This window comes from Aphis gossypii, chromosome 2 (assembly GCF_020184175.1).
Source record: "Aphis gossypii isolate Hap1 chromosome 2, ASM2018417v2, whole genome shotgun sequence".
In the NCBI taxonomy this organism is placed as follows: Eukaryota; Metazoa; Arthropoda; class Insecta; order Hemiptera; family Aphididae; genus Aphis; species Aphis gossypii.
Genome location: NC_065531.1, coordinates 64,468,116 through 64,483,490, shown reverse-complemented (window position 1 = coordinate 64,483,490; position 15,375 = coordinate 64,468,116). Strand labels below are relative to the sequence as shown.

The following is a 15,375-nucleotide window of genomic DNA, read 5'->3' as shown; positions in this document are numbered from 1 at the left end:
CTTGGCAACACTGTATTTGTTATGTTGTTGTATGGACTATGGATCGGATCTTCCTGATTATTACGCGGGTCCCCCGTATCCTGAAGTTATATCAAAGCTTATACACTGTCTTGTATATGATAATATTATTATGCTCTACAGTCTACATTTCACTTTATCATAATAACAAAATACCGTAAACAATAATTATTGAACTACCTACTATTGAGTAAATCATTTTTTTTCTTTTGATTTTTGTTTTAATTATGTCATTTTTATGTTTTACTGTGTATGTTTTGTATTTGAATTATTAAACCAATAGATTGGTAAATTTATTATGTACTTTCGTTTTGATAATCTAGTAGTACATATTATTATTTAGTAACAAGCAAAGTTATTATGTAGGTTAATTTTGTTTCACAATTTTGTGATATTATAATAAATGTAACAGTACCTAGCATTAGGTAACATAGACAAATTATGTGTTTATGACGTTATAAACATACATTATGGGTTTTTCATATGAGAAGCGCCCATTAAAGAGGCCTCGTCTTGGTCCACCTGATGTTTATCCACAAGAACCCAAACAAAAAGAGGTAGTTTTAATTATAATAAAAAATAAAAACTATTTAAATAATTGATATATTTTATTTAATAATGTTATTAGGACGAATTAACAACTATTAATGTAAAACATGGGTTCACAACATCACTTACTATATCAGATGAACATCAACATGGAACAGCTCGTAATTATAATATTACAGCTTCTAAAATTGGTGCGTTCTTCAATGCAATTATTAATAAAAAAGAAGAACTTAATACCCTTGTGGATACTGGACGTAAAAGGTTACAAATAAATCCCAAAGATAATTTTTGGCCTGCTACTGCCCGATCAAAGACTACTGTTGAAGCTTGGTTTAAAGATTTAGCTGGATTTAAACCGTTAAATATACTTTCCAAAAAGGCAAGTATCTTATGTATATTTTAATTATATAATTAAAAAAAAATAGTTAGATATGTTAACAACTAATATACACTGCAATACTATTTCCAGGTTATAAAGTACATAACAAAAAATATTTACTTTAATTCATTTGTGTGTTCATTTTTTATGTTCATGTATATAAATATTTAATTATGTTTGATGTATATTCAAAATAACATTGTATGACTAATAAATTTGTAGGCTCCCAATTTTAACAAGAAAGAAGAAATATTTATGTTATTATGTGAATATAATGTCCCATTAATTCGTGCTACATGGTTTATAAAATTAAGTTCTGCATATACAATTGCTGTGTCTGAAGCAAAAATTAAATCTAAACGTCAATTGCCCGATCCTACACTTGGTAAGTAATTTTTATTCAGCTTTATATCTAATTTTATTACAATATCTTATAATAATCAATTTAGAATGGACGAGTACATTATTAAAGTTTACTAAAGAACAATTAACTAAACTTCAAGATTATTATCAAAACACAAATTTGTCAATGAGTTCATCACATTATTTATCAATGAGCGAAGAGCAAAAAGTTTCACTTAAACAATGGAATTATTGTACAACACTCATTAAATATATGTATCAAGTAAATTATACTCATATTTTATTTTTATGATATGTTTTGATAAATATATTATTTTTTTTAGGAAGGACTACTAGATCGGCAAGAAGTTCTTCAATGGATTTTAGATATGCTTGAACGTTATAAGTCATCATCTAACAGTGAAGATGGTTTATTAAAAGTATTAAGTCCTTTAGCTTTACAGTATTGTTCAGAATTTTGTCAATCTGAACTTCTTAGTCGAAAATTAGTTTACTTTTGTTCTCGTAAATTAAATTCAATATGTAATTCAGTAATCGACTTGAATCCACCACAGAGTCCTACTTCAAAAGGAGCTTCAAATAATAGTGTTCCAAGGTATTATACTAAAGTTTATACAATTTATATACAATTTTAATAAAAATGTATTTTAGCAATTCTTCTAGTGCTACTAATGCTGCATCTACCTTGAATGATATGATGTCTTGTCCTCATCATAGAGATATTTTACTTCCTCTTAGCTGTATAATTCAAGTATGTAATGAAGAAACTTAAAAATTATACTTTGCACAGTAGTTGTACAATACTTTTGTTTTAGGTAATTTTATTAGAATGTCCTACATCTCTTATATGGAATCATTCAGGTGGTGGCAAACTTCCATTTGTTCTAAATGGATCACCTTTAGATTATCTTCCTTGTTCACCAGTAGTCTTACCTATGCCACAGAGAACAAATAATATTCTATTAAGGTATGAGTTTTTATTGATTTATAGAAGGTTCATTATAATATATAGATTTTTAGACTTAGCGTTACAAAGAATGTTTTTGGAAAATATTGAATTTAAGTTTTTATTATCAATTGATATAATTATGAGGAGTATTTTAAATATTTTTGTTTTATCTATAGAAAACAACTCAAACAAGCAGAAGAAATTGTTAAGATAAGAAGCCAAGCAGCTGAAGGTAGATGGTGCTTGGATAAATTTCATAAATCATCAATTGGTACATAAATTTAAAAAATACATTAACTGTTTATAAATAATTGTTTTTAATTTAAATGATTGATTAATATTTTTGTTTTTTTTTTTTTTATTATTATTCAGGAGCAAAAACAATAAAAATTTTAAATGTTTTGGATGCATTAGATCGTCACAGTTTTGAACGAATTGATCAAAATAATTCTTTAGATACACTTTATAATAAAATATTTTTACCACCAAATTCTAAAGATAATTCTAATCCACTTCTTGCTGTTGGGAATATTTCTATGCCTACAGAAAATGAAACTTTAAAAGATAATAGATCTGAATATGTAAATATAGTACTTACTACTTAATATTATTTTATATATTACACTTATTGTACTAATTTTATTATATTGAACAGAATGTTGAACAAGATCAAATTGTTGTGAAAGTCTTATGTGAATGGGCTCTAAGTAATTTAAGACGAGGTGAACATCGTGGTATGGCTGTAGCTAAATTATTAGATAAACGCCAAGCTGAAATCACTGGTCGTGAAAGTGATTCATCTGTAGAAGTTGTACCCGGCGGCCCTAGTGAAGATAAAGATTCTATTGTTTCAACACCAGCAACTCTACCTCTTTTTCAACCACTTTTAATGCATTTTCTTGATCATGATGCACCAGTACTTGGTATGAATTTAATTTATAAAGTATAAAAGAATTTTAAACTCATATTATGGTGATTTTAGATAATACAAGTACAAGTCGTACAACTTTTACAAATTTAGTACATTTATTTACTGAACTTATACGAAATGATGTATTTTCACATGATGCGTACATGTGTACGTTAATATCAAGAGGAGATTTGCAATCAACCAATAACATTGGTAATATTTAAATTCATTGAATATAGTAAAGTAATTAGTTAACATTTAAAACATTTGTTTAATATATATTACCATCTTAGGAATATGTCAACCAGGAAGCAATAAGCCAGCAGATACACCTTCGGGTGCTGGACCATCTCAAGCACAAGTTCATATGGAAGATGACAATCTTTTTGATTTAAAACCAAATGTTCCAGTAAGTAAGATTTTTTAACTTTGGGTAATTAAATCTAATAAGTTGTTATAGATATGTTGAATATCTTGTACAATAATACTTATGTTTACTAAAATTTTCAATAATTTTAGTTAAAATTCATTCAATTAAATGTATAAAATATGCTCTTTGTGTTTGTTATCTATCTAAATTTTAAGTTTCTAAATTTTTAGGAACATCATAGTCGACATATGGATTATGATGATAGTAAAATAGATGATGATCTTGATAAATTACTTCAGCATATAAAAGAGGAACAACAGAATTCAATGGTATTGATTATTAATCTTATATATTTTTATAAACTATAGACTTAACGAATAATTTTTTTTCATTTTTAAAAATGTTTAAGGACGCACCTGATTCTCCAAAAGTTGAACCATTTGCTGGTTCGTCAATTGGAGGATTGGAATCAAATGATCCATCTACAAATACAAATGATAATATGTATAAATGCAGACCATCTCGACATTTATTATATGCCACACATTTTCCTTTACCATTGGTAAATTTGTCAAAAAATAAAATAAATATTTTTTATTAATAATACATACATTTTTTAATTTAATACCTAGGATGAAGAAACCACAAGCCATGATTGTAATCAAAGGCATGTATTGTTGTATGGTTTTGGTAAAATGAGAGATGATGCAAGACACACTATTAAGCGTATTAGTAAAGATATTTGTAAATTATTTAGTAAGAAATTCAGTATTGATATAGCAGAAGGTAAGTATTAAATACTATTTAAAAATTATGATATTTAATTTTAAATTCTATAATTTCAATAATAGGTGGAAAAGTTAAGAAACATTCTAGAAATGAATTCAACTTTGAAGCAACTACAGCGCGTGTACAAAATTTATCATATTTTGACCAACATGTTGTGACTTGGCAATGTAGCCTCAATGTACTTGAAGCAATAAATGCATTTGCAACTGGTAATAATTATGTTTTGTCTTTTATAAATGTTTTAAACTAGTATGTGTACTAATTGTAATTAAAGAATAAAATATCTTTGTATTATTGTTTATAATAGGCAATTCAAATTATCTTCCAGTTCAAGAACATGTAGCATTTTTATTTGATCTCATGGAGTTAGCATTAAATGTTAATACACTTCTTGACGTCTGTATTCAGGTAAACATGGCTACTAATATACTTTATTTATACATTTATAGAAATAATAATTTAATTAATTTTAGTAAACTTTTACAACTGTGCATTTTATATCTACATTAATTTTGTGCTTATATTTGAGAATTTAATTATAAATTCAATAAAATGGGCATTACATTGATGTTTCAAAAATATTTATCTAATATAGTGGTCTCAAACTCAAATCACCAATGAGCCATTTATAGTTACGTCAGCAGCTGGCAAGAAAAAATACCTATTTTTTTTACTCATTTAAATACTAAATAGTAAATATAAAATAAATAAAATGTTTGAAGAAATAAATATTGATTGCTGGCCTTATTGAAAAGGCTCATGGGCTGCATGTTTGAGACCATTGAATTCTAACATTTATTCTATATTTCAGAGTGATATTTTCTTATTATATTTATTTATTGAAATTAAGATAATTTAATACTTGTATTTTTACATACATAGATTTTAATGGATATACCAGATGTTGAGGCACAATTGGCTGCTAAAGGGTCATCCTTAGTACGAATTTATACAACATCCTTAGTGCTATACATTGTTGGAGTGTTGCGTAGATATCACTGTTGCCTTTTATGTGAGAATTAAGTTTTTTAGTTTTTATTTTTTATTTTTATTATTATATATTATGAAATATTGAACTAATTATAAGTTACTAACTAAATACTGTGGAGTTAAATTATATTATATTATAACTTTGTTAATTATTTATTTTTAGTAAATCAAGAACAAGTAGTTGGTGCTTTTGAAAATCTATACCGTGTTGTCAAACATGTATCAAATCCTGCAGATTGTTTAAGTGTTGAACGTTGTGTTCTCTCTCATCTGTATGATTTATACATATCTGCTGCACCGCTTTTAAAAGGTCGCCTACCTGGAGCTGAACCATTTAATACTTTATACACAAAAATACGACAGACACTTCATGCAAATCTTCAACCATCTACTATGACACATGGAAATTGGAACTCTAGTTACATGAATGATTTAATAATGACTTATAGAAGAGGATGTTAGTGTTTTTTTTTTCTTATATTATTAAAACAAAGTTAATCAATATAATATGGTTATTTTGTACAGGTAAAATTGATCCTGGTTGGCACAGACAACTAAATGAATCCCAAAGTAATCGATACAGTTTAGTATGTAATGTTGTAATAGCTGTTGCAACTGAAACTTCAGATATTGAACGTTTAAATGATTTAGCTATACTTAGTGCAGAATTAACAGCATCATGTAGTTCATTAGCATCTGAATGGCTAGGTAATATCTAATTATTATTATACATTTTGATTACATTTTTTAATTATAATAAATATTAATATTTTTCCAGGAGTATTGATGGCTTTGTGTTGTTCTTCTAATAATCCTATTATTTTCGGAGAAGTCTTATCGCGGGTGGATATGAGTGATATCACTGTACACAATTCTTTGGCATTATTTACTTCTATTCTTGTTGGTAAGTATCATAAATTTGACACAGCCCCAGAGCCTGCTTTCTCTTCTCACCCATACATATTTCTACTCTAGTCCAAATTGGAGAATATTGAGGTTAAAACAATATGACCATAGTGTCTCATTGTTATGAGGCTGGGGCTCTAGCCGCATGAGTGACGGGTTCAAATCTCGTACCGTGTGTAATTATTTCATTTAATTTTCGATATCTTAACTATCGCGTCAAATTATGATCTTACATTTTTATGATTTTATACATCTACAACAGAACATTAAAAATTAATTAATAATTGAATGTGATATTATTTATTTTTAGCCCGCCATTGTTTTTCATTGGAAGATTTTGTAGTACATGTAGCTTTACCATCTCTTTTGACAGTCAGTAATGAAGGTAAATATTTTATTAATATATTTTAAAGTATCAGTACTTTTATTATCTTTAACAAATTATACCATATTTTTTACTAATTATTTTATATGTTTATACGTTTAAAGGACACGGAGCTGCAGATACAGATCCTGAGGCAGAAGCATCGGCTAGACTCACTTGTCATTTATTGTTACGTCTCTTTAAAACTACTGAAGTGCCTCAACCCAGTCTTTATTCAGTTGGTATGTAAATGCATAAAAAAAAAAAAACTAAAAATTTCAAATAGAAATTAAATATTATTTCAATATTTTCTGAAATTATATTTTAGGTACATCGCCAAACCCTATATCAAACTCAAATTCTAGTTGCAGCATTAAACAAAGTTGTGATAGACATTTGTTAGCTGCAGCTCATAATAATATAAGGGTTGGTCCTTTATTAGCTGTATTAAAAGCTATTATAGTAGTTGGTGATGCTACAGCACAACGTCCCAATCAATCAATAAAAAAATCACCTTCGAGCCAAGTTAGTACTCCTGGTGGTACAAGTAAGATGCCAAGCGAATTGTCAATTAGCCATATTCTAGGTACATCTGATATTCTTGGTGGTTCAGCTGATCATTTACTGATGGAATTAGGAGGGTATTATAATATCATCATAGTATTATTACTTAATTCTAATCTAAAAAATATAGTCTAGGAAATGCTGACACTCAAGCTCCTGGTTTATCTGACTTGGCGCAATTTGTATTAAGAGAAATATGTAGTCAAGAATGGGTATTAGAACGTTGTCTGCAAAATCCTGAAGAATTATGTCATCAAGATATGCTTTTGGATAGTATGCTATCGTCTAAACAAGTATGAAAATAATATTTTTTTAATTATTATTAACTTTAAAAATAATTTAATAATTTATGATTAGGCTCAAAGACTTCTGCATATGATATGTTATCCAGAAACAGCAAGTGGATCTGATATTTCTTTAGATTCCAGAACAATAATTACTAACATTTTAGAGGTAATAATATTTTCTTATAATGCTTAGTACTTAGTAATTAATTTTGAATATTATTTGTATTTTAGAATTCTGATCAATGGACTCTTAGAATGTCTTGGTTAGAAATGCAACTTATGTTTAAGCAATTTTCACCAAATTCACCTGATTTAAATCAATGGCTAGATATAGTTGCTAAAGCTGCTATAGATATGTTCCAACATAACTTGAATACCCAAAACAAGTAATTAATTTGTATTATTAATAATCAGATCTTATGTTTTAAATTTTTTGTTCAAAAAAAAAAAGATTAATAATCTGCTTAATATATAATATTATAATTTAATATTTATTATTAGTTTTTGAAAATTAAGTACATTAGACATAAATACATAATAAAATGATATAACGGAACTTTATATTATGATGGTATTTGTATGTGGGATTTTTGTGACATAATAAGGAGTTTTTGTTATTCATTTTAGACTTATTGAAAAGATCAAAAATAAAATAAGCTTAAATTTAGTAATTTAACTGAATCCCAAATTTTATAATATACGCTATTACAAAAAAATATAGTTGTATATTATAATACTTGTATCATATTTTTTTATATAATTTTTAATTATTAATTATAATTAGTAATAACCAGCATTTTATAAGGCATGAATTTATGAGAATTGAAATAATAACAAATAATTTATTACTACTTACTTATGTTTATTTTGAAATTATTTTAGGAGTGAAAACATTAAAAAAACTCATTCAATGTGGTTATTAGCACCACTTATTTCTAAATTACCTAGCGCAGTTCAAGGAAGAGTGTTGAAAGTAGCTGGTAAATAATTACTTTAAATTTAAAAGCTGATATACAATCTACATTATTTACTCATATTTTAATTAAATTATATTATTAATTTTCTTCTTAGAATTTAATTTTGCATATTTTTGGTTTAAGGTCAAGTATTAGAAAGTGGAAATATGATTGGATTAGGTGGTACCAATTCTGGTAATGTTACTCCAATTACTACCCATGGTGTAAGTGGAGGTGGTAGTAGTAGTCGAAGTAGTAATAAAGGCACTCCACCTCACCCTCGGCCATCTCAGAATACTAATTCTGTACCTCCACCACCAGCTATTTTGGCTTATCATCAGCCATTTTTATCATTAGTACTTAGTTGCCTTAAAGGACAAGATGACCAACGGGAAAATTTACTTTCATCTGTACACAATCAGTTGTCTCAGTATTTAGTATTATCAAAGGAGGTAAACAAATCAATAAGTTTGATAATAATCTTGACAAGTTTTTTTATCTATTATTTTTTAATAGGAACGTCTTGGAATTCAAGAAGGATGTGCTAGCAATAAAGAAGTTGATGCTGCACAAGACGCACTTGCATTAAGATTCAGCTTAGTAGGAGGCATGTTTGATACAATTCAGCGAAGTACTGCTTTGACAACTGATTGGGCAGTTCTTTTTGTGCAACTAGTGACATATTCAGTGATTGATTTGACTAATAACACGTAAGCTGTTTTTTTTTTTTTTTTTAACACGTCCTAATAATAATTTCTAATATTATGTTGTAGAAAATTGTTCAACACAGTAATAGACATGTTGGCTACTTTAATACATTCAACACTTGTAACTGATTCTCAAACAGAAAAAGGAGAAGAAAATCGAAAACACTACCAAAATTTAATAAAAAAATTAAAAAAAGTAAAATATTTTAGAAAATTAACATCAATATCATTCATATCAATATTATTTTTAGGAAGTTGGAGAAAAACACTCTTTATCCATTTCACAAGTTAGACAACTTTTGCCTTTGGGCAAACAGCAATGTGAAATCATTACTTGTGAACAAATTGGCACTGACATCAAAGGAAATAAGATTTCATCAGGCCTAGATTCTAATGATAAGCAAGGTTTGAAAGTATGTGATAAACAGCGTGTAAGTGCTTGGGATTTATTAGAAGGACATAAAAATCCAGCTCCATTATCATGGTCATGGTTTAGTGCCGTGCGCGTTGAGCGAAAACCATTATGGTATGAAGAAAACCATAGGATGCTCAAGTTCCATACACATTCATTAGTGAAGTCTGCATCATATTTCTTAGAACCTTTGCCTTTACCTCCTGAGGATTTAGAACCTCCCCAAGAAAAACCTGTAAGTATTAGATTTTTAATCTATTCCTATTTATTATTAATTAAATATTCTCTTTTAATGTTTTTATCAAAATGAATGTGTTAACATTTTGGTGATTAGTTTTTGATATTATCATTTATTATAATTTATTTATTTTTATATTTTATTTACGAAGTGTTTTAATTTCTATTATATGGGGCTTTTAAGTTAACATTTTTTCTGGGAAATTTAAAAGAACAGTACATTCATTTGTAAAGTAGTGTCCTTGTGTTTATTGTAATCAGATCAAAGGAGTTGGTTCTGGGATGAATATGGGTTCAGGGCCAGGACGCCCAGATACACCGTCCTCAGTACCTGAATCACCAGGTAGAGGTGTTAAACGTAATATGAAAGCTCAAGGAGGACCACCTAATCCTAGGCGTAAGAAACAACAACAACAACCTCCACCAATGTCACCTATGACTCCCAATGCTCAAATGGGACCAGGACCTCCAATGCATCAACAAATGCAGGTAGCTACATGATTAATATTTAATAACTATAAAACTTTTTAAATTATACATATAATCAATAGAATATGGCTCGCAATAGCACAATAGTAATATTAATTATTTATTTTTAAAACTTATATGTGTATTAAAAATATTCTATAAACAATTTGAATAACTTATAATAGTTTTTAGAAGAATATTGTAACTATGACAAGATTTCTATTAACTTTGAATTTTTTTTCTAATGTTAGCTATATTATACTTGTTTTGATACAAATTTAATAAATATCCAAAATGAGTATTGATACTAAACTACATTTGATCCTTCATATTTTTTGTGTACAACAGATATTAAATCTTATACACTATATTTAGATAATATTAATATGGAATTATTGTTTTTTTAAATATAAATGCATATTTTATTAGACATGTTTTTAGTTTTTTTAGTTCATCAAAATCCCAGTCTTATTTTAATGTTTCCATTTAATAATAAAACATGCACATTTTAGTTTTGATAATTAATGATTATTATAAATAGTTAATACTAATCAGTGGTTAATAATTTAGCTCCCTGTTTATCTTATTTTTATGCTTGAATTTAATTTTAATTAATTTTATATACTTATAATAGAATTCACAGGGTCAGCACATGGGGTATAGTGGAGGTATGTTTCCCATGCAACCAGGTCCTGGTCCAGTTCCTGGCGCTGGTCCTGTTCCAGTTCCCGGACCAGCTCCCGGGCCAACTCCAACTCAAAATCCTCAGTGGGGAGGTTATGGTCAACAAGCACCACAAGGAGGTCCCAACTTTTATCCTCAACCAGTGCCTCCAACACCTGTCCAAGGTCCTGGATCAAGATTTGATCGTCCAGGAAATACTTCTAAACAAGCATTGAGTCATATGCTTCGTATGCGGTTGCCCACTAACCAATACATGGGTCAAACAGGACAACAACCAAATATGAATCCCAATTTCCAACCTATGCCTCGACAACAGTTTATAAGGTAAATTATTATTCAATTATTTACTGAGATAAAATTATTTTTATTCTATTTTAATAATAATAATATACTTGTGTCATTAGAAGAGGACAAAATAATGTACCAATTCAGCCTCCTCAGCAAAATACTCCACAAATGTACCCAACACAGCAACCAACACAAATGTATTCCAATATGCAACAAAGTAAGCCCATATAAAAATATATTATAAAATTAAGTTTTAAACATTGTATTTATTAGGTATGAATCAAAACTATGGAGGTTATGTAGGACAACAACCTGGAATGAGACCTCCATACATGCAAGTAAGTACTTAAATTAAACATTAATGTTATCTATTATGGTTTTACCATTCATCAATTTATCCCTAAAATGTGTACAATTTATACACAAATCACTTAGAATGGGTTTTTTAAATGTTTGGAACTGTATTGTTCAATATTATTAGTCCCCAATTATAACAAGTAAAATACACATTGACTCAACATTATTCTTATAGAATCTAAGGTAATCTATTAAAAATACCAAGAAAAAAGAACAGGGAATAAACCTAACAAATAGAACAGGGAATTAAGAACAATCAAAAAAAAAACCAAAGCAAAATGAACAAATTTACAATAATTTATTCATTTTGAAGATAAATGATAGCATTTAATAAAATTGTATAATAATAAAATTCATAATACTGTTTAAAATATAAATTATTAAATTATATAACTAATAATATTACCCATTTTTGGCCACAAAGTTTCCATATCATTAACACATTAACTGCCATCCGACCGCCAGCAATCATACAATCTTCTTCTTCTTCTCGTGTAATCAACTAAACTCATATACCTATCTCCGACCAATAGTTTATAAAATCGATTTCTCGATTGGTCAATGTTTTAATAGATCTTCTTTATCTTGGATATTGTATGGTGCGTTTGTGCATTTCAGCAGATGTTCGTCGTCCTGTAGTTCTCCACAATCGCATCTTGGGTTTTCCTCGATGACCTATTTTTACGAGATTTACCCATGTATGGGCCCGTCCCTGTCCGTATGCGATTTACTGTTTTCCAGACTCAGTAAAGTAGTTAATGTCCAGGTAGTGTTTCTTTAATCAGGTCAGGATTGATTGATTCCTCTTTCCAATTTTCTTGATGTTTGTCTACCAGTCTTTATTAGGGTTCACATGCTCCACGGAAGCTTTATCTTGATTAGAGCTGTTTATAGGGGTGCTATTTTGAAAAATTATGGTGTACACACACTTAAAAAAACATACATCATTGTAGAATCAATACATTAATCACTCCATTCAGAATCTAAAATTAATCAACTCAAAGCTTTTCCAGAATTGAAAATTTCATGTTTACATTGTTATAAGTTTATTCTTTTTTCCTTAGTATCTTTTCATTCTTTTCCTAAATTCAAAATTTAATATAATCTATTCATATGAATTAAAAGTTTATAATCTTAATTAGAATATAGTATAGTATCCGTAAAAGAAAGAAAACTTGTAATTGTTGAGTTACAAATTACTTATGACAAAAATATAAAAGTTTTTAAATGTGTTTATTTTACATAATTTTTTTGTAAATAACATTTTAATTTTTAAATTTTTATTTAAAATAAATATAATTTTCTATCAATGATCAAAATTAATAGAATCAAAATGTGCCAATGAATCCAATGAGTGGCCCACAGAATCCAGCACCACCATACACTCGTCCAACCGGTCCGAATCAACAAGCACCACATTCTCAATACCATCAGGTAAATATTGTGAAGAAGAAAAATCAATTCTATAATGTAAAAATTTGTCTAGTTTGTCAACTTGACTGTAAGACAGTGTAAACATTTTCAATTTTTTTATTTTAGCAATTCAGTCAACAACGTATTCGACATATAATGGCTATGCAACAACAGCAGCAACAACAACAGCAGCAACAGCAACAACAACAGCAACAACAACATCACATGCAAAGACAAATGCAAAATCCTCAACAACCACAACAAGGACATCCATATGGTTTACAACCACCACCTTATTAGTTTGTATTATATGTAAAAAAATATCGTGAATTTTATTTTAACAAGCGTTGTAATGTTTAATTTCATTTATCTAATTTGTTTCGATAACTAGTATAGTGTTATGAATTAATTTTTATAGAAATGAATATTTATGTTTATTTTACATTGTATTTTGGTTTTTACATGTATGTGCTGATTTAAAGAACATTAAACTGTATCAATGTCAGTTCAAAGGAAGTTAGTTTTTTAATCAAATAAATGGGATGGATGGGTGGGTTATTAATACATGCATAATAAAATATTTATTAACTATTGATTGGATTGAGTTGTAGAAATCAACAGTACAGTTGTATATAACTATACTCCTAAACAGAATGTAGTTACAGCTATAAAGAGGTGAAAATCAGTAAATTAAATAAAATACTAAAATACAACATTATCTAGCCTTGTCACATGACCTTAGTGTCGTTAATATTATTTAAATTACTAATTCTCAAAAAGTATATTGAAATTTTTTATAGTAACCAGTGGGTAAGTGTAGATAGGCAGTAACTAGTAGGTACCTATTATAACTTATAAATAAAATTATTTTATGTTGTATACCTATGTACATAAATTATGTTCTTGATTGATGATTCAATTTTCTTTCACAAATATCTTCTGTTGCCTTCCTTATCAAAATATTTTTGATTTTGTAAAATGTTATTATTTAATCAGAATTGGATGCATGATTGGGCTAATATACCACTTGTGTTTTAAACGTCTTCGTCGATAACTTTTAGAAAACATTCATTTTAATGTACTCTTTTGTATAGATAATACATTTAAAATGTAAAAATGTAATTTACGAAGCAACCAGACTACATCTAATGATCCAATTCGTACTTTGGCGTGAAGGATATGTACAACGCTACAACTATGAATCCTTTATGCAAGATCTGTGTGAATGGACTGAAGATTACAAATACATCTTGTCATCGATGTCATTGTTGCCATCGGCCATCCCGTGCTTACACGATCAAATTCAACGGTCGGCGAAATGGCATTAAAAATTAATATTTTACTTCAATGACATTGCATACTGCGATACCCTCACCTTTCCCCTTCAATGTTATTCGTTAATTGTTTGTTCTACTCGAGCGCCTACTTACCTAATTCATGCTTCCACGTTTAAATAACTAATTTTAAGTATAGAAATACTACTTATTAGTAAAAAATTGTTATAATTTATTTATTTATTGTAATTAAAAAATGGAACAACTATAGAAACATAATATTTTCTCTAAATAGTCTAAATGATTTTAATATTCTTATTTCTATACAGGATATATAATTGTTTAGTTTTTTATCTGTAAATATTGATAAAAAGTTATTCGATGAGTCAAAATGCTTGAAAGCTTAATTGTATCAATATTTATTAATTATTTAAATAAGTAAATTCATTAAAAGCAATGTCATATCCCCAATTTAATTATAAGTCTTTATTTGATAGACTAACAATGAACTACTAAAATAAAGTAAGTGATAATATACTATTTAAAGCTTCTTCTTCAAGATCAGTTAGTAAGATAGTGATTTTTTTTTTTTTTAACTACAATAAATGTAGTAAATTAAAATAGAAAAAAAAGGAAATAATATGATTATGTACCCAAAACTACTAAGAACAGAATAAATAAATAGATAAAAAAATGCATTAAATTTTTAAATAATATATTGTTTATATTACATTAGAGCTTTATTTCTTCTATTAAATCAGGTTCACCACTTCACCAGTGATTAGAAGATAGTTCAAATACTATTGATTTGGTTTAAAACGATTAAAAAATTATAAATTCTCAATTTCAAAGTAACCAACAAATCTATTTGATTATTTCGTAAGGTAATATAATATACGTATTTCGTTTACGTAATTTATATATTGTAATTATTAATAAATATAAGTTTAATTATACTTATTCATTCCATAATTTTTTAAAATATTATGACATTACTACCATTTTTAAATTATGTAGTGATAACTTACCCAATATCTAATTACCTATAGAAGAGATAACTGTTTTTTATAAATAGTTTAAAATTACAGTTGGGAATTTATATTGAATATCCATATAAGAAAGTAAGTTAATGCAATTTTAG

General features: G+C 27.7%; 1 protein-coding gene across 3 annotated transcripts; it reads left to right on the top strand.

Annotated features, from left to right (window-relative positions):
* The first annotated feature begins 168 nt into the window (after nt 1-168).
* Nucleotides 169-13,472, top strand: LOC114119116 (mediator of RNA polymerase II transcription subunit 12). 3 transcript variants are annotated; one of them, XM_027980591.2, is made up of 38 exons: nt 169-575; nt 647-946; nt 1,169-1,331; nt 1,396-1,571; nt 1,633-1,904; nt 1,973-2,060; nt 2,125-2,276; nt 2,435-2,529; nt 2,631-2,839; nt 2,914-3,181; nt 3,241-3,381; nt 3,462-3,577; nt 3,769-3,867; nt 3,948-4,100; nt 4,171-4,324; nt 4,390-4,536; nt 4,635-4,735; nt 5,210-5,339; nt 5,481-5,774; nt 5,843-6,025; nt 6,096-6,221; nt 6,534-6,608; nt 6,713-6,829; nt 6,916-7,228; nt 7,282-7,444; nt 7,509-7,604; nt 7,670-7,824; nt 8,321-8,418; nt 8,539-8,846; nt 8,911-9,104; nt 9,168-9,297; nt 9,353-9,748; nt 9,988-10,239; nt 10,853-11,226; nt 11,307-11,407; nt 11,464-11,528; nt 12,874-12,981; nt 13,087-13,472. In XM_027980591.2, the coding sequence occupies exons 1-38, from the start codon at nt 489-491 to the stop codon at nt 13,258-13,260; spliced, it is 6,573 nt and encodes a 2,190-aa protein (XP_027836392.2). In that variant the 5' UTR covers nt 169-488; the 3' UTR covers nt 13,261-13,472. The 3 variants fall into 3 exon arrangements, with proteins under 3 accessions (XP_027836392.2, XP_027836391.2, XP_027836393.2); XM_027980590.2 differs by having other exon boundaries at nt 1,961-2,060; XM_027980592.2 differs by having other exon boundaries at nt 170-575; nt 1,961-2,060; nt 10,012-10,239.
* The last annotated feature ends 1,903 nt before the right edge of the window (nt 13,473-15,375 follow it).

Bases quoted from the DNA above. Each gene is read 5' to 3' on its own strand.
- LOC114119116 (XM_027980590.2), top strand. From the start codon at position 489: ATGGGTTTTTCATATGAGAAGCGCCCATTAAAGAGGCCTCGTCTTGGT. The intron at 3,382-3,461 runs GTAATATTTAAA...TTACCATCTTAG, and splicing joins GCAATCAACCAATAACATTG to GAATATGTCAACCAGGAAGC. The intron at 9,105-9,167 runs GTAAGCTGTTTT...ATTATGTTGTAG, and splicing joins ATTGATTTGACTAATAACAC to AAAATTGTTCAACACAGTAA.